Source organism: Haliotis cracherodii, unplaced genomic scaffold, assembly GCF_022045235.1.
Source record: "Haliotis cracherodii isolate W230 unplaced genomic scaffold, xgHalCrac1.p SCAF_21, whole genome shotgun sequence".
Lineage (NCBI taxonomy): Eukaryota > Metazoa > Mollusca > Gastropoda > Lepetellida > Haliotidae > Haliotis > Haliotis cracherodii.
This window is the reverse complement of record NW_027266277.1, coordinates 11376170-11395918: the sequence shown is the minus strand read 5'-3', so window position 1 is coordinate 11395918 and position 19749 is coordinate 11376170. Positions and strand designations below refer to the sequence as shown.

General features: G+C 40.7%; 2 protein-coding genes across 2 annotated transcripts; both read right to left on the bottom strand.

Annotated features, from left to right (window-relative positions):
- Nucleotides 1–2497: 2497 nt before the first annotated feature.
- On the bottom strand, nt 2498–6027 carry LOC139470873 (cilia- and flagella-associated protein 107-like). Its single transcript, XM_071253191.1, has 3 exons — nt 5868–6027; nt 5287–5575; nt 2498–4298 (listed from the first exon to the last, which is right to left on the bottom strand). The coding sequence occupies exons 1-3, from the start codon at nt 5970–5972 to the stop codon at nt 4021–4023; spliced, it is 672 nt and encodes a 223-aa protein (XP_071109292.1). The 5' UTR covers nt 5973–6027; the 3' UTR covers nt 2498–4020.
- Nucleotides 6028–8815: 2788 nt separating this feature from the next.
- On the bottom strand, nt 8816–19304 carry LOC139470753 (small ribosomal subunit protein mS22-like). Its single transcript, XM_071253037.1, has 8 exons — nt 19178–19304; nt 16732–16913; nt 15859–16023; nt 15601–15744; nt 14870–14953; nt 13538–13683; nt 11282–11390; nt 8816–10444 (listed from the first exon to the last, which is right to left on the bottom strand). Exons 1-8 carry the CDS (start codon nt 19302–19304, stop codon nt 10283–10285), a joined length of 1119 nt encoding a protein of 372 aa, XP_071109138.1. The 3' UTR covers nt 8816–10282.
- Between the last annotated feature and the right edge of the window lie 445 nt (nt 19305–19749).

Below are 19749 nucleotides of genomic sequence, written 5' to 3'. Positions count from 1 at the left end.
GGGGTAGAAGACCCCATGCTTGTCGCAAGAGGCGACTAACGGGATCGGGTGGTCAGGCTCGCTGACTTGGTTGATGCATGTCATCGTATCCCAATTGCATGGATCGATGCTCATGATATCAATCACTGGATTGCCTGGTCCAGACTCAATTATTTACAGACCACCGTCATATACATGTAGCTGGAATGTTGTTGAGTGCAGCATTAGACAAACAAACAAAACATAGGATTATCATGTTTCAAATAGCCATGCTTATATGCATCCCACAGGAATCCGTGTTTGTGGGGGTTTTCTTTGTTGATCTGTGAACAGATAGATTAACAGTTGTTAAGACCACTGCCCCCACGCGTAGAGATAATTGTGATAATTTGTACCCCTCCCTTTGAAACATGCTGTATCTGCCCTTGCACAGGAAGTGATGTCTATTAAATGTGTATGACATAATATTAAACAGAGAGTCACATATCTGAGGAATTGTGTGCCCAGAATCCAACAATCTGTCTCAGATTAGACTTACACCATACATCAGAGTCCTACTTCTGTCCTGCTTATCTCCCAAGCATGAAAGTGAAGGTAATGCTGTTTGAGTGCAGGCTCTCTTCAACTAAAGCCCCTTTTATTGAATGGTAAGAGTGTTCTTATTTAATGGTATGTGTGTCCTAAAAGTCATCTATTGGTGAGTGTTAAACATTGTTATATTCCTGATGAATGTTATCTACAACTTGTAATTGTAATGAGGGTAAGAATCTCTGTATGATATTAATGTTTTTCTTAAAATAATTTAAGACATTTTTCATTCTCTAAAATAACTTTTGAAACCATGTAAAACTACAATGCCTTAAGTACAAGTACTATGTAGAGACAAGTGATTTGCAACACTCACACTGATTGTTTGTTTGTCTGTCTGTTTGTTTGTTGTTCAACACCGCACTCAGCAATATTCCAGCTATATGACGCCAGTCTGTAAAGAATCGAATTTGAACCAGACAATCTAGTGATTGACATGAGCCACGCAATTGGGATACAATACAATGATATGCATCTACCAAGTCAGCCGGGGACTGGAATACTGCTAAAAGCTGCGTTAAACCTGACCAACCGATCCCGTTAAAACTTGTCGGAACATTTTAGATGTTATAAAGGTTTTTGAGCAAGTAGGCCCCGCACTGATGTATAGAAATTCCTAAAGTACAGTTATAACTATGGTTATAGCGAATTCAAAGGGGCCACTAATTTTAGTTTTTGATAACCGTAGTTCGTTATAAGCATGTATACAGAATATAAACAAAAAATGGCTGGGACTAAGAAATAAGTTTGTTATATCAGTCAGTTCGTTAAAAGTGTGTTCGTTATAAACATAGTTGACTTTAGTTCCTGCTAGACGACCTCTGTATATTTCTCATACTGTTATATCACTGAGATAACACTAATTTTGTTAAATTGATAATATGTTTGCATGAGGAATGGTATGGTAGTGCAACTCCTACTCAATGTGATAATGTACAAGTGCCCTAGCCTTGTTGCTAACCTGGCTTGTCCTACAAAATCTTGACACTGATCCTCTAAAGTAGACACCAACGGGGCAGCATTACCTTCACCCTTACCTTTCCCCATGACACAAGCAACACCAAGTCTTCACAATACTGACACTCTGACAAACAACAACAGTCAACTGGGATCAAATATTTAATGAATAAATTGTGTACTGAAATGCAAATAGTCTACAAACACCATAAATATGTGTAAAAGTGATTGATAATACTGTTTGTTTAGCTATGCAGTGCCTTCGGACACATGTACAAGAGATCTTAGCGCTAAGATTTGTCCAAGTCCCCTGCAATATTATGGCTTTATGTTGGAGCACTGAGATCCCTGTGCCCAAATACGTCCATGACACATGATATATTACATGTTATATAATACATGATATATTACATGTTATATAATACATGATATAATACATGTTATATATATAATACTTGACACGTTAGTTATCTGCGGGATTGACAGGTCAGATGATACATGCGTACACTCTTACCATTAATTCACCATGTTGATTTATTCAAATACATATTCTCATATCACATTTCCAGCTTTTGATTAACTTAGAGAATCATGCATGTAATAAATGTCTGAATTCATTCAAGTTTAGATATAATAAACAAAAAAAGACATTTTGGCAATATGAACAAGACAGTGAAGCCAGTTAAACATTGATAGGACTGGCATCATATGCTACTCAAGAGAAGTTAAGGAACACCCTATTTCTTCTCATGACTAGAGTGCTTCTGTCATGACATGACATGAAAAAATCAGGTGTTCCTTAAATCTTTTTAAGTAGTATACAATACTGCTATGTTAACTACTGCAGACAACATTGACACTGGTAAGTTGCTTATAAATGAATAAAATTCACATCACAAACTTGATGAGACTTAAATACCATAAACCATATATTGTAAATACAAAAATATCACAGATAAAGCCAGTAGGTGTAGCAAATCAACAACAGTTAATACTGAATAGATGTTAATGTTTGTAAATACCTGTATATACATAATATATAAAAACAAACAGTAAAAGTGCAAAATACTATATATCCAAGTTTATGGTAATTCATAATACTGAATACTGCCACTTCATTCAAAAATATGATTCAATAATACTGTGTTAATACTGTGTGAGCTAATTACCCTAAAGAATGTCATTTGGTGCTGTTGTAAGTACCGGAAACATATACTACTCAAAAGAAGTTAAAGAACACATGGTTCTTGCATATTACTAAAGTTCATCTGTCATGCCGTGACATATTAACTATAGTAGTATGAAAGAATCAGGATTATTTATCTTCATTGGAGTAGTGCATATCAGATGATATTTTGATATAAGCATTCTGATTATAGCCGGAGAGGTATTATGCTAACAACATTTTTAATCCATTGAGCAAATATGTGTACAGTGAAACTCTGTTTATACAGACAAATATGTTCCAAGTGAAATCATATAGATTTACAATCTCTGGATAAATGAAACAGGGGTACAGAGTAGTATCCCCTTGTATATATGCAAGCTTCAAGCAGTACCTGTCCAGAGTGTGGAGTGTCCGGATAAAAGGGGTTTGGAATAATGAAGTTTTTTTGTATAAAACAACACAACGGGTTATTTGGTTTTGAGAACATAAATCAAAATATGAAATGGAGTCAAGTTATGGAACTTGTATTGAGCAAAGATTTTAGTTATCGCAATATAATCAAGATAAACTGAGGATTTGGGGAGAAAATAAGACCATCCCATTTTAGAGACAATATGTGTCTATGTAACATTACATATAAAACATTCTAGCTTTAGAGGGAGCCAAATATTGATTCAGGAACAACAGATCATAAACTCAACAAATTGAATTTGAGATGAGCACAGTTGACTTGTTAATTTGATGTATTGTCTGACAGACATATACACAGCAAATCATAACATAACTAAAAGTGCTTGTGTCAGCTAAAACTCAAGTTAAAACATTTGGTATGTTGATTATTCAAGAATTGGTGATTGGGATTGGTAAACCTTCCAATTACTGTTCAGCTTGGTCATTATAACATTAGGGAGATATGTTATGCTGTGCAGCTATAATATCTAGTAATATAATTAACAATGTGCACATACATAAACTTAAGAATAAAATGGGATTCCACAAAATCAAATAATCTGAGAAAAACAGAAATATTAGTGCTTGAAGAATTGGATCAATGCTACATGATCTTAAGGGATGTCTAAATATGTAGCCTATAGTTTAACTGTTTTGATTTGAACAGTTCATATATAAAATATATGAAACATTGTAAATTTATGTAATACTGTTAGTTATTGGTTTCCACATAATAACCATTATGTTAATCCTTTCTGACATAGATCTTTGATTGTAAAAAACATATGGGAATACTTCACAAAATGTACAGACATGAGACTAGATATAGTGATTTTGAGACAGAGGTCATCTGAACGAATTCAAATGCCGTTTTTCTTTCAACATGAGACTAGTGGAATATCACTGGGAAGTTTCTCGAGAGACTTCAAAGATGAAACTTGTCTCAAGCCCAAGTCCTTGTTACTGTGATTGTACTTGTGGAGAGTTGTGGAGTTCTCGCGTGGGTTGGCAAATCTTGTTTTCACCAGTCCGCTTGCTGATCTGGGGTTGTACGCGGATGTGTAAGTTGAGGTGAAATCCCCTCGTGTATCGTCAGCAATTTGGTCACTCCAGCGATTTTGAAGTTTCTGATACAAGCCATAGTTGGTGGAAGCTCCTGCAATGCGATTAAATGAGGCAAAAGTAAATTTGAAATTTGACATGTTGGTCCAGTCTGGAGTGAATGAGTACCAGCTGTATCTGATGTCCGAGTCTGGTAAAATTCGGTTTGGACTTTTGTAAACTCAGATAAAATAGTTCATATTACAGTCTGCAATTTTAGCCACTAGAGTCTATAAAATATATTCTGGTCTAGTAATATCAGCTTATTCTAGTCAATATACAAAGAAAACGTGTACTGAAAATAAAAGATGCAAAAATACATGTTTGGGCAAGGAGACTCAAGAGTATCTAGAACAGACTCTGTTATAACACCTAATCTACTGCAAATGATGCAATATTTTATCTTTCCACGGCAAGGAATTTACTGACTGAAAAAAGTGCAGTTTCCTCCCTTGCCGAACTTGGCTGTTTTTTCCAGGCTCGATCTTAGCACCACCAGTGGCCATTATCAGTTATGCCCCTTCTATGTCCCTCCTACTGACCAATCAGATTCCATCTCACTTAAAAGAAAATGAGTGAGATTTTCCCTAGTTCTACCTGAGTGAAAGAGTATGGTTTTACGCCGCTTTTAGCAATATTCCAGCAATATCACGGCGTGGGGCACCAGAAATGGGCTTCAAACATTGTACCCATACCGGGAATCGAACCTGGGTCTTTGAGCGAACGCTTTAACCACTAGGCTACCCGACCACCCCTATTTCTACCTGAAAGACAGGAAGCTTATGCAATATCCTACCTTGTAGGACCCATGAAGATCTGGGATAGATTAGGTCTTCAGCAACCCATGCCTGCAGTAACAGGCGATAATGCTTATTGTAAGAAGCGACTAACAGGATCAGGTGGTCAGACTCGCTGACATGGTTGATGCATGTCATTGTACCCCAGTTGTGTAAATGCTCATGATGTCAATCACTTGATTGTCTGGTCAAGACTCGATTATATGCAGACCATCATACAGCTGAGAGAAACAACAAACAAAATACCTTGTAGAGGATAATCCGACTTCTCCGGCGCCCATGAGAGTTCATGGCTGTTCCAGTTTCTTAGCTCAGGGAGAGTATTTTCCCTCCATCTCCCATTGTAGTGCTCATCATACCAAGAAACCATGTTGTTGGAGTAGCGATTGCCATGGTGATAAAACAGGTTTTGCTGACCGATTCCATCATTTTTCAAAAGAGCAGAGCGCCTTATGACAACATTTGGACGATGATTTCCAAATTTTCTGAAGTCGATTCTGTGAGTGCTGTTGTGTGGGGTATTTCCATTCTTAAACTGTAACAATCATAAAGACTTTCTATCACAAAATGTCAAACATGTATGATATAACATGTGATCTCTAACGTTCGCTGATAATATTTTTATTCATAAAAAAACTATTAATTCTTAAACTTAATAATCATGACAAATAACTGTGTTATATAAGGATATGTAGGTCTTGTTAACATTGATAATTTATGCTGATTTGATGTTCCCACAATACAATTTTTTTGGGCACAAAGAATGATATTGTAGATCTAATCTAGATTCTAGGAGCAATGTCATTTGAGATGAAAGATAAACTTACCACATTGCGCTCTTCTGACCAGTTTCCGATAAGGACCCCTTGTGAATAGCGTTGTTCTATTCTCCAACCTGGTAGATGCCATTTTCTGGGGTCCCCTTGTGCCATCGTGTGCTGTCAGTCTCAGAATACAAGCGAAAATAGCCGAAAGTGTCACTGGAGTTGTGTGACAGTGATAGTTGCTGTGAAATTCCTACGCCACACGTGGAATCAAAACAAAGGCAAATACGATTTTCGATCAATGCAAATACATAAAATAAATCATAATATCATATTTACTAGCGACAGCTTGCGGACAGTACCTAAATTTATCTCGCATGGAATTGTTTCTTTGCAATATACGATGAACTATTTTATTTATAGTGGACTTGCACGAGTGGTTTGGCGTTGCTATCAACTAGGTTAATCCAAATACATAACTAGGGACGAAACGAAATATTTGGGTGAACTCAACTGGAATAATCCAGGGGAACTGGTTTCCCATCTGTCAATTTGTATAATTTTTACTTTAGAACTTAATAAGTAGTTGCTAGTAGTGAATGAACAGTGTTTTAAGTTCATGCCAGAGGAAAGTGTTTAAGGTCACACTGTATATAGCTACGTAAAGTTTTGTGGAACTTGTCACAACCGACAACGCATTGTAAACTCACTTTCTAAATAATCGAGAGACAATTTAAGTAAACAAATTAAGCAAAGGCGAGTCCCATCTAAGTATCCTACCCGGTATGTTCGAGCTAAAAGGCCGAATAAATTAACACAGAAATTATTATCTTTAATGTATTTGACTATAAAAACCATATAGGACATGCAGGAGTGTTTGGAATGGGGAAAAATCATAGTGTCATTATTATAATACAAACTTCGTATTCCAGTGCTCATGCTTAGCTATTACGGTCTGCCCGCCCCTGATGTGCTCTGGAACGCAGATTGACTGCGGCGTGAAACAGCATTTATTCACACAGTTTGTCAGGGCAAACTTCTCCTACTTTTATCTTAGAACGTGGTTAGTGAATTTTATATTAACTGCTAATTTTTTAGTTGTCGGTGATCAAATAATATTATGATAAGTCCATTTATAATGCGCCAAATTCAATTCATCAAGTGAATACTCATGTTTGTTTGCTTATTTTTAACGCAGCACCCACCTACACGACGGCGGTCGGTAAATAATCAAGTATGGACCAGACAATCAAGTGATTGATCTCATGAGCGTCGATGAAATCAATTGGGATACGATGAAATGCATCAATCAAGTCAACGAGCCTGCCCACTCGATCCCGTTAGTCTCCCATTGCGACAAGCATGGGTTGCTGAAGACCTATTCTGACCCGGATCTCCCCTAGGTGAATATTGTACATGGCTCTAAACCATCATTACACTGGAAAATATCGAGTGCAAAACTCATCCTCGGAAACAGACGTTGATGAATGCAGAAATGGAGGCTCATACCGGGTATATGACGGTATAGCGGGGTATAAAATTAAAACTCACCCCTGCTATTCAGTATACGGACACGTGTTTTTTGTTTGTTCTATTGTATAACGCAATATTGATGCGTCACGAGTTAGTGTGTGAGTGAGTTGGGTTTAACGCCGCTTTTAACATTATTCCAGTTATATCACGGCGTTTCAGCTTAATGTGGGAGGAAAGCCCGAAGTGATGCAGGTCTCAGACGTTTACCACTTCGGTGAAACCCACGAGCACGGGTATGGTGCTGACAAACCTAGAAACATAATTGGGGCGAACCGGGATTCGAACCCACAATCATAGGTTTCTGGCGTGTCCAGGGGACGCAACTCTGCACAGCGAATCGCGGCGCCTTAGACCACCGGGCCACCCGTGCCCCCTTCACGAGTTAGTGAGTGTGTGCATGAGTATGGTTTAACGCCGCCTTTGGCAATATTCCAGCAATATGACACCGAGGGACAACAGAACATGGGCTTCACAAATTGTACCCATGTAGGGAATAAAACCCGGGTCTTCGGCGTGACGAGCGAACGTTTTAACCACTAGGCTACCCCATCTATATTTGACGCATTGGATTTGATCTTCGCCGTCAAGCTCCTCACAGCGAAAGCCCCGTCACGGAGCTCTCTATAGAGTGTAACGAAGGTGTCACGCGCTGGAAATGAGCTTGCTTCGCCGTGGTCAAAGGGAAGTAACTAAAAATCCTGTAAACCATTTGCTAAGCAGACTTGCCTCCCTTTGGAAGGGACATAACTCTTTATTTGTTTACGTGGTGAGCTCCCTTAGACTGCTGTGCGTGGAGTTTCAATCGAGAGGCTTTGCTGAAAAGGAAGTTAACACTCGTAAAAACATGATTACGTCCATTTGAACATAAATATTCAAGTTCCATACTCTCTATGTCAGAATTAACTGCAAATTGAATCCTTGGTGAGTCATCATCATTTAATCAGATGAGACAAATATAAGATTGGACCATATATTTTACTGGTCCAAGCTTTAAAATACATAGAAACCTAACCTCAAAGCCTCATACCTTTCATTCTGAGCTGTAAGGGAGACAGGGTCTTAGATCTGTCAGTCAGCTTCCCTTGTCAACTTAGGATTACTCTCTTCACAGAGTGTAGAATTAATCTTTTTTCATTGTTTATGGGGTAGCTAAGCTGCCACAATTCGTCCAGAGTTGCATCCATGCCAGAATCTGATGGTTGCAGGTTTGAATCCTAGCTTTGCCTTGCTTCTTGGTTTGCCTTGTATCTTGGTTTGGCATAACCACACCCATGCTTGTGGGTTTCACTAAAACTTTTGGGTTTCACTAAAGTGGTAAACTTCTACAGCCTACATCAATACAGGATTTGATCCCACAATTAGATGGCACCCCAATGAAACTGTAAAAAATATGCCAAATAACTTTTGTGCATGTAGCTAGAACAAAAATACTGTAATCATTAAAAAACGAGAAAACAGTTTCAAAAACAGTAGCATCTTATTTTATTTGTTCCCTGCATTCTTTGCGATACATGTATCCAAAATCTAATTCGAGCACACACATACATTCTCAATCAGCTACAGATAGTTCATGATAAACGCCACCTCCCAATGGGAAGGGAGTTCGCTTACTATAAAAATTCAGGTTTCCACCCTTGCCGAACTAGGCTGCAATAATGGAGTTATATTTTGGCTGGACAAACTATGCATGGTCCAATGAAAATTGCGTAACGAAATTGACAACTGGTTCGTAAACTGCTGTGAAGACTTCAGTCGATTGCAGGATTTGCAAAGGACGTGTACCATCAACTCAGCATCAACAGACATTTTCCAAATCTTTCCATGTTTTTAATCGCTGTGCTCATGTGATTTGATGCACTTCACAAAGTAAGACATGTTTTACTACAATATAGATCTTGATTATTGATCATATCATCTTGACTGGGCAACAACATTTTGTTTGAAGCATATGCATGTGATATGAGCGGGAGGTGGAATCTGATTAGTCAATAGGCGGGACATAGAAGGGACGTAACTCGTAATAGCCACTGGTCGCGCTACGATTGAGCCCTGAAATTCCAGTCTAGTTCGGCAAGGGTGGAAAATGGACTTTTGCAGTCGTTGCCTAGGGAAGATGGATAAATGTCTCACTTTGTCATCTTCTTACATTAAGGTATCAAAGTACGATCCACACTGCACAGATATTGTCCAACCAGGCCCTCACCCACAAAGCAATCTTAGAGGTACATGTTCCATAAGCCTATGTTACAGAATGTGAGTTATGACGGTCGAAGAGCCAAGATCGCTTGATCGCAAGAGGATCAACTCTGTCCCAGTGAGTGAATGAATGTTGTTTTCACAGTCTGACAGCAATGTTCCAAATAACAGCAAATATTCCGTTCTATTCTTATTATATTATATCATACATTTACATACAGCACTTATCCAGACTCTTTGGACAGCTGAGGAATCGAATTTGAGTAAAATAGGGTCCCATTTAACATAGTGATCTCAGTGCAACCACTGTCTTTGGTCTATGTCAAAGTATGGATCGATTTGCGGAACGGAGCCAAAACATTAATGAGATTGCAAAGAACAGATGATCCAACATGTTCCTTATCATGAAACACACATAGGCATGTACAAAAACCATGGTCAAGATTGTCTTTTGTTACCATGGAAACATCCAAATCATTGGAATGATCTCCACTCAAAGCTTTGGCTGTCTTTATGAAGTTGGTTATCCATTTGTATACATGTAAATCTTCTTGTCTTAGATTTACACAGGAACCTTATCAGAACCAATCAGGAGCAAGTGGACACAGGCACCAATTCGACAGTCTAGACACAGCTACTAGACTGCAGAGAGGAGTCATCTTGGCACAGATGAAAGGTACACTCCACATAGTAGCTGAATACACTAGCTCCGTTACACAGTTATCCACATCAAGAGTTGTGGTGCTGTTTCACTGAGGGTCGGGTGAGGCAGTGTCAGGTTTACTTGTTGGGTACAGGGTGGTGAACCTCCTGATGGCCTCGGCCTTGGCTGCCTTGGCCTTTTCTGGGTCCACACTCTGGACAGCCAGTTCCAGCTCCGCCTTGTGTTTACAATCATGCTCACAGTATGCCTAGAAAAACAACCAGTGAGTGAGTGAGGGGTACTTAGAATAATACATTTTTAACCCCTAAAATATTATATTAATGATACCAAAACACTCTCGGGTGATAATCTAATATAGCATGATACAAAAGAGAAATCTGTACATGATATTTTCATATTCCTTCTTCACTTGCCTGCCTGAAAAATTACATTGTTGCGAGCTGTTTTTCTTGAAAGATAAAATTCAGATTCATTGTTTTAAATAAAAAGAAAATCTGGTTTTGTAGCAGTAGCTGAAAAAATATCTAATCTCGTAACAAAATCCCAGGACCATCACTCCCTTAACACTACAGTCAGTATTATTCCACCAATATCAGTCTGATAAACCAGCGATTGATATAATGAGCAATGTTCCACTCAGTCATGTTACAATGACATATAGTCAACTCTGACAAGCCTGACCACCACGTCTGTTGAGCCACCTCCTCTGACAATGAGTGAGTTGGGTTTAACGCTGCTTTTAACAGTATTCCAGTTATATCACGGCGTGTCAGCTTAATGTAGGAAGAAAGTCCGAAGAGATGCAGGTCTCAGACATTTACCACTTTGGTGAAACCCACGAGCATGGATATGGTGCAGACAAACATAATCGGGGCGTACCGGGATTCAAACCCACAATCATAGCTTTCTGGCATGCCCAAGGGATGCAACTCTGCACAGCAAACTGCGGCGCCTTAGACGACTGGACCACCTATGCCACCTCCTCTTACATGCATAGGTTGCTGGGGAACAATTTGAATCCAGGTCTCGACTGTGTGAATGCATGAGAATGTATGGACATAGACAATATTACATAAATACATACCTTGATCACATCAATGCCTTCTAAACGATTCTCTCTGCAGTATTCTGCAGACACGGAGTGTTGATGTACTTGGTAGTAAATGTTGACCAAGTAAGCTGCATCATGAGCTCTGAAATATATTACAATAATAATGATAACATTAACAACAATAAGAAAACATAAACCTTTTCCATAGCCACAAACAATTTCTGATAAAAGCAGAGATAATTGAACTCTATCATGAGCATGTGTTTATGAATCACTATCAAATAGTGATACCAGGTGTGGCACCCATCACAAACACATGCAAAGGCAAGTTAAATTCTCCAAGGTGGCATTGAACAACACCAGGAAGAGATCAGAGCAACAATCATGTCTCATTCAATCTGCAGTCCAAAATGACGTTCTGCTACACGAATTGACTGGATAGTGTCGGTTGGTGGAGAGTGTGTGGTGGGAGGAGAGTTTTGGTGGGTGGAGAGTGTGTGGGTGGGTGAAGAGTGTGGGTGGGTGGAGTGAGTGAGTGAGTATGGTTTAATTCAATATTCCAGCAATATCACGGCGGGGTACACCAGAAATGGGCTTCCCACATTGTTTGAGCTACACCTTTCCCACTTTCATAAAGAATTTTGCAAATATAGCATTACCTGCTCGAATACATGTTATACTAGTTTCTGTCCACTGTGAACATTACATTCTAGGGGCCCCATAACCCAAATATATGGTCAGGGGTTCCTTGATTACAAGAGTGCTTTGAGCAGTATTCCAGGTCAATCACAGCGTGTCAGCTTACTGTGGAAGGAAACCCTGAAGTGATGCAGGACTCAGACGTTACCACTTTGGTGAAACCCACGAGCACTGGTACGGTGCTCACAAACCTAGAAACATAATCGGGGCGAACCAGAATTCAAACCCACAATCAGAGGTTTCTGGTATGTCCAAGGGATGCACAGCAAATTGTCCTTGATTAAAATACCATAAGCCAAAACATGACATTCCAGGCCCCCTCAACTGTATTATAAAACAGATCTAGCACTCATATACTAAGTTGGCAGAGCCCAAAAATGTCACTACAAACACATTAAAACAGATTCAGACAGTCAAATTTCGTAATAATTACATACCGACATCAGCTTATTTTAAGTAAGAATTTGGGAAACCATAAAAAATAAGGAGAATGTTGACTAGTGCTCACCCCACTCTAGTGGATTCAGTATTTTGGAGAAAAAAAATATTTTCGAAAAATTATGCACAGAAAAAAATTACACCGTACCAGGTCAGTGTATTCCGGTAAACAAACAGGTGATAAGAAACTTGGTCAGTATAAATTTGAAATTTGAGATAAAAAAATCACCAGACATGTTGATTTACGGTTTAAATTGTATTTTTTGTTCTGCTAGGCATTGTTTTACATCCAGGGATTAAGATTACATTGTTTATTTTCTCGTAAACTAAGCCGGAAACAGCAATCAGCTGTACACACGTTTTCTTGGAATCTACCGGTGATTTGGTTAAAACTTACCCAATGATATAACTTTAAAGGATTTTGATGCAAGGATCAGGAAAAATTGTATCTGAAACTATTTTTTTTATCAGGAAGAATATATTCCAATATCTTGTTATTTTAGTTGCAGCTTTCACTTAATAAATTTAAAATAATAATAATTTCAGTGCAGCTGATCATTGTTGCAAGTTATTTTTTTTCACATGGAACAGTTTGACCAGTCACCATCGAGGCTCCTGTGCACGTGATCGCGAGAACTACATGTTGACATAGAATCATCAAACAACAACAAATATGACTTTTAACGAATCAAAGTATGGCATTTATGATATATTTATCCATTCTCTGTTAACTAAAGTTTGTTTCAAGGCATCAACAGCGGTTAATAACGGTGAGTTGTTTCACACATGATTTCACCGAAATAAATAAATACAAAATTAAAAGGAATTTTGAATAAAATTAAAGAAATAAATTACAAACATAAGTCCAGATATACAAAGAACACTATTTATAACCGGACAGTGTAATTACATTATTAATTTGCGTACTTCAGTATGGATTTGTTGACATGGTATTTCCTGTGTTATATGCTCACAGTAATGTCATTGTGTTGGGGGGAAAAAAACATCAAAACTCATTCCGGCGTGTATAATGCATATCCCCTTCTACAAAGCTGTGTTTTTTTGGAAAAAAGTGTGCACTATGCTCAAGAAAATACAGTATCTCCCTCCCATTCCTGTGTCTGGTGAGGGACATCACACAAGAATACTTACAGGCTCCTCAGCAGCATGTCAATCAGTAGGTAGTCTATCTGTTTGTTCCAGACTAAATGGAATGCCATGGGTCCGAAATGCCTTGTTGATCGAAGATCATCATAATCTCGTTGATCGTGGACAGACTGGTAACACCTGTGAGTGATCTGCGACAGAGAGTGAGTAAATGGGTGGGTGGAGAGTGTGGGTAGGTTGAGAGTGTGGGTGGATGGAGAGTGTGGGTGGGTGGAAAGAGTGTTGGTAGGTGGAGAGTATGTGGGTGGGTGGAGAGTGTGTGTAGGGGGAAAGTGTGAGTGGGTGGAGAGTGTGGGTGGGTGGAGAGTGTGTGTAGGTGGAGAGTGTGTGGGTGGGTGGAGAGTGTGGGTGGGTGGAGAGTGTGTGGGTGGAGACTGTGTTGGTGGGTGGGTGGAGTGTGTGTGTAGGTGGAGAGTGTGTGGGTGGGTGGAGAGTGTGTGTAGGTGGAGAGTGTGTGGGTAGGTGGAGAGTGTGGGTGGGTGGAGAGTGTGGGTGGGTGGAGACTGTGTTGGTGCGTTGATTGTGTGTGGATGGGTGGAGAGTGTGTGGGTGGGTGGATGGGTGGGTGGGTGCGTTGTTTGTGTGTGGGTGCGTGGATTGTGTGTGGGTGGGTGGAGAGTGTGGGTGCGTGGACAGTGTGTGGGTGCGTGGATTGTGTGTTGGAGCGTTGATTGTGTGGGTGGGTGGAGAGTGTGGATAGGTGGGTGGAGAGTGTGGGTGCGTGGATTGTGTGTGGGTGGGTGGAGAGTGTGGATGGGTGGGTGGAGAGTGTGGGTGCGTGGATTGTGTGTGGGTGGGTGGAGAGTGTGTGGGTGGGTGGAGTGTTTGTGGGGCTGGATAGTGTGGGTGGGTGGACAGTGTGTGGGTGGGTGGAGAGTGTGTGGGTGGAGAGTGTGTGGGTGGAGTGTGTGGGTGGAGCGTGTGGGTGGGTGGAGCGTGTGGGTGGGTGGGTGGTTGGGTGGAGAGTGTGGGTGCGTAGATTGTGTGTGTGTGGGTGGAGACTGTGTGGGGCTGGATAGTGTGGGTGCATGGACAGTGTGTGGGTGGGTGGAGAGTGTGTGGGTTTGTGGAGAGTGTAGGAAAGTGAGTGTGTGTGTGTGTATGGGTGAGTGAGAGAGAGAGATGACATCAGAAGTAAACAGACAAGTCAAGCCTTTTTTTTTTACATTGTCAATGTAAGGGATGCATTTTTGATAGACGTTGGCAAGACAGGCCATAAATTTGACTTACAAAATTTGGGCAAGTGAATTTGATCATCCATGTTGGTATAAACTGTGTCACCTTGTGTGACTGTACTAGGGGAATAACTCTACCTACCCTTATGTAGTCCGGGTGATCAGGCTCAAACTGAACACATGCCTTGTCCAGTATGTAGGCGTATTTCTTCCTGTTCAATAAATTCTGCAACAAAATTAACACACTATTTACAGGAATCTGAGTATTCTGTATATTATATACACAGCCTGCTGTTTGCTTAATATTGGTATCAATAACACAGGGTAAAACAGGTTGTATGAATGACCCCAGACCAAAGTCGCCAACTCAGAGTTATCTCCCTTGGATATTCCTCTCGTTTCCTTGACAGCAGGCCGGGAACACAGGTAACAGGTACATAGATACAGCCTGGCAGGCCGGGAACACAGGTAGCAGGTACATAGAGGCAGCCTGGCAGGCCGGGAACACAGGTAACAGGTACATAGAGGCAGCCTGGCAGGCCAGGAACAAAGGTAACAGGTACATAGAGGCAGCCTGGCAGGCCGGGAACACAGGTAACAGGTACATAGAGGCAGCCTGGCAGGCCGGGAACACAGGTACATAGATACAGCCTGGCAGGCCGGTAACACAGATAGCAGGTACATAGATGCAGCCTGGCAGGCCAGGAACACAGGTAACACAGGTACATAGATACAGCCTGGCAGGCCGGGAACACAGGTAACAGGTACATAGATACAGCCTGGCAGGCCGGGAACACAGGTAACAGGAGCATAGAGGCAGCCTGGCAGGCTACCAGCAGGCGATGGTGCAAGAATCAACTCCAGTTTTCTCACCTCCAGGTTTTTCTCCAGAAACATCTGTGGCATCACCAGCATCCTGCCTTCCCGGGGGTTGTAGATCTGGTTGATCTTGTCTCGTTCTTCCCATGATGCCTTTCTCAAAGTTCCGCTTGGATCACGGACAACAATTAAACGGCTCTAAAACAGCATGAACATACACATTATTAGTGGAATATTCGAAAATCATAAAATCGCCTGCCACACAAATTACCACAGCATTGGCAACAATACTTCAGGCTGTAACTCACTCACCCTGTCTGACACACCGAAGGTGATGTCTGTGAACACCAGTTTGGACGTCTCCAGCCCCTCCAGATCTGGATCGTGGGTCAACACTTCCGTAATGGGCAGTCTCACCCCCATGTAGGGGGGCATCTGTAGCCGCTGCTTGGCTCGTCTCAATGCCTTCTCTCCTATCTGCAAACCACACATCATGAAACAATGTAATAAAGACAATCTCACCCTCATAAGGGGAGGTGAAACAGAGTTTAACGTCTCATCCAAGATTATTGCACTTGTTTATAGCAGCGTGCATGCACGTGAGTTTGTGTGTGTGGCTGCTTGTACTAATTCTACTGAATCCGATTTAAAGTGCCAGCACACTGAGATACCATGCCACAGTTTAACATGAATACCCCACTCAGACACAGTACACTGAACCCGAGCTGACCAGTCCTTGTTTTAACCCCTTAAATGCTAAGCACCAGACGGGGTAACAACAATTACCATCTTTTATTAAGTTTTAACGTCTTTTGGTATGACGTGGCCGGGGATCGAACCTCAGACCTTCCGCTCCCCAGTCGAACGCTCTACCACTGGACCACGGAGGCGGTCTCTTGTGTCTCTTGTTATCAAATATACCAACATGAGCCGTTAACATTTTTTTTAAAATGGTGCATTTCCATTTATCATCCAGAATCGTTTTTGTCTGAAAAGTATGGCTAACCTGTTGCAGTGGCAGAGATTAGTGATCTCATTAGATTGGTTATAGTGTGTTAACATGTCCCGACAACATGAACCGTTGTTCACAATATCAATCACTGGATTTTTTATAGGTTGCTGTCATACAGCTTGAACTTTGCAGAGTGCGATTTAAACAACAAACCAAATCATCACCATACTGACCTGCTCCAATTCTTCATCTGTCAAAAGCTTATACTTCGGTTTGGAGAGAGGCGTGGGTCGAGGTTGAGTGATCTTCATAATATCAAAACCAGTGATTCTTCTGAGCAGTCTCTGGATGTCATGATTCAAAAAGACTTTAAATGGATCTTTCTCCTCTTGCCCACTTGAAGAATAGAAGGCAGCTAAACGAAACACACAGAAAGAGGTAAAAGCTATCTGCTTTAAAGTTGAATTTGTTTCAATAGTATTGAAACCGACTAAAATTGATTTTACCTTGGATTACCATAATAACATTGGACTGATTTGGGAGTGATTGGGAGGAAATCCACAGGCACGGGTATGGTGCTGACAAACCTAGAAACACAATCAGGGCGAACTGGGATTCCAACCCACTATCATAGGTGTGCCAAAGGGATGCAACTCTGCACAGCTAATTGTGGCACCAACTGATTTGGGAAATATTTGCTAAAGGGTGTGAAACAACTAACTCTTACCTGGTGCACAATTAACCCTTAGGATCTGCAAGGGGCTTTAACAATACAAAGCAGAGATAGATTTAAGGAACTTTTAACTTGCTTTGTTTGTTTGTTTGTTGTTTTACGCCACACTTAGCAATATTCCAGCTATATGATGGTGGTCTGTAAAAAGATAAAGTCTGGACCAGACAATCTAGTGATTGATATCATGATCATCGATCTATGCAACTGGGATACGATGACATGCATCAGTGAGCCTGACCACCCCATCCTGTTAGTCGCCTCTTACGACAAACATAGTCGCCTTTATTGGCAAGCATGGGTTGTTGAAGATTTATTCTCCCGCGGATCTTCACAGGTGTCATTTAACTTGCGCTGACATGAAAACCAAATTGCATCAGACAAAACAGTTTGCAGACTGGTCCTTCGAACTTATCAAAGTTGCAATAGACATGATGGATGCATAAACTAGTCTAAATAAATACAATCTCAGAGCTCTGTTGAGTGTGTCATGATTTTCCATAAATTAATTATGTATTGCTTTCAAACATAATAGGAACATGTGCACATAATCTTGGAAGTACCCACAATTTGATGACGTCAAGCCCATGAAAGCATGACAAAGTACACATAACACAGGGAATAGAGATGGTGTGTGATAGTGAGATGGGTTTAACGCCGCTTTTAACAGTATTCCAGTTATATCATGGCGTTTCAGCTTAATGTGGGAGGAAAGCCCGATGTGATGCAGGTCTCAGACGTTTACCACTTCAGTGAAACCAACAAGCACAGGTATGGTGCTAACAAACCTAGAAACATAATCGGGGCGAACCGGGATTCGAACCCACAATCATAGGTTTCTGGCGTGACCAAGGGACGCAACTCTGCACAATGAATCGGCCGCCTAAGACGACTGGGCCACCCTTGCCCTTGATGTTGTGTGAAAGATAAAGCTTTGAGGTAATGGGTGTGTTCAGAGATCAGTGTTTTAAGGCTTAGTCCAAAGACCAAAAACAGAGGGATGGGCCTCGGGGCTAGTTGGCAACCAATCACTGCCTCGCAAGACAAAGCAGCACTTTCACGTGAAACTATGCAAGATTCGAAGATTTACAAGCATGGGTTTCGTGAATTGACTAATCAGCTGTCTGTACGAGTGACGTTGAGAGAGCCTGGAGAGCTTGTCTATCGTCAATCTCATTGAAATCAGATCTTAGTTCTCGCTGCCGCTAAACAAAGATCTGAGGACATCCCATTACGGGTCACGTCAGACCGACCTTTCGCGAACTCTGACCGACCAATGGAATTACTGACAAGAAGTCGACATAAGCCAATCATAAGGCAGCTTTCTCGTGCTTTATGGCATAATTTCAAATTGGCAACTACGCTTTGAAACATATTTTGACAAATTCTCAATAAAAAATTTGAAACCTGAACAAAAGAACATTCTCCTCGAATGATCAGGTTTCAAATTTTTTATTGAGATTTGTCAAAATATGTTTCAAAGCGTAGTTGCCAATTTGAAATTATGCCATAAAGCACGAGAAAGCTGCCTTATGATTGGCTTATGTCGACTTCTTGTCAGTAATTCATTGAGTCGGTCAGAGTTGAGAAGGTGGTTTGACGTGTCCCCGTAATGGGAATGTCCTCAGATCTTTGTTTAGCGGTAGTAAGAACTAAGATCTGATTTTAATGAGATTGGTCTATCGCATACAGGATGGTGTAAATCATCATGTGTAGTTGTGTACTCGGTCGCAATGTTCAAACCACTAAGGAACATCTGTGTTAGGCTAGTTTGGTAAGGGATACAGGGAGGTTCGTATGGTACATAGCTGTAGTACCCTGAACGACAAAGATCCATCAGTGTTACTTTCAGTCATTTGATTTCATTGAAACATCAGACGCCCAGGGCCATTACCAACAGAAAATATTGAGTTAATGCAGATATCCCCACTATAACACATTAACGCAACCTTGCAATGTAGGTGTGCTGTTGAAAACTGTTGATCTTAACTGTGCACCAACAGGCTGACATCGTCTTAAACACCGAAGTAATTGACTGCTAACAGCGCACATGACTTTATCCAAGGGCGCAGCCATCTTGAAAACCTCGCTAAATACAAAAGCCATAAATAAACACGAAACGAAAATTGATTTGGCCTGCAAGACAACTATCGATCGCTATTATTTGTCAAATGTGAAGACAGAATATATTTGCAGGAGTATATTTATAAACGTGGCTATAAAATCAATGACGTAATTCAGTATGATATTGGAGGGAAATAAGCTGTGATGCAGTTGGATATATTGAGGCCCCTATGGGTTGTAATAAGTAAAACAGGTTGACTTAAGGATCAAGATTTGTTTGTTTGTTTGTTGTTTAACGCAGCACTCAGCAATATTCCAGCTCTATGACGGCGGTCTGTAAGTAATCGAGTCTGGACCAGACAATCATATGATTGACATCATGAGCATCAATCTACCCAATTGGGATACGATGAAATGCATCAACCAAGTCAGCGAGCCTGACCACCCGATCCCGTTA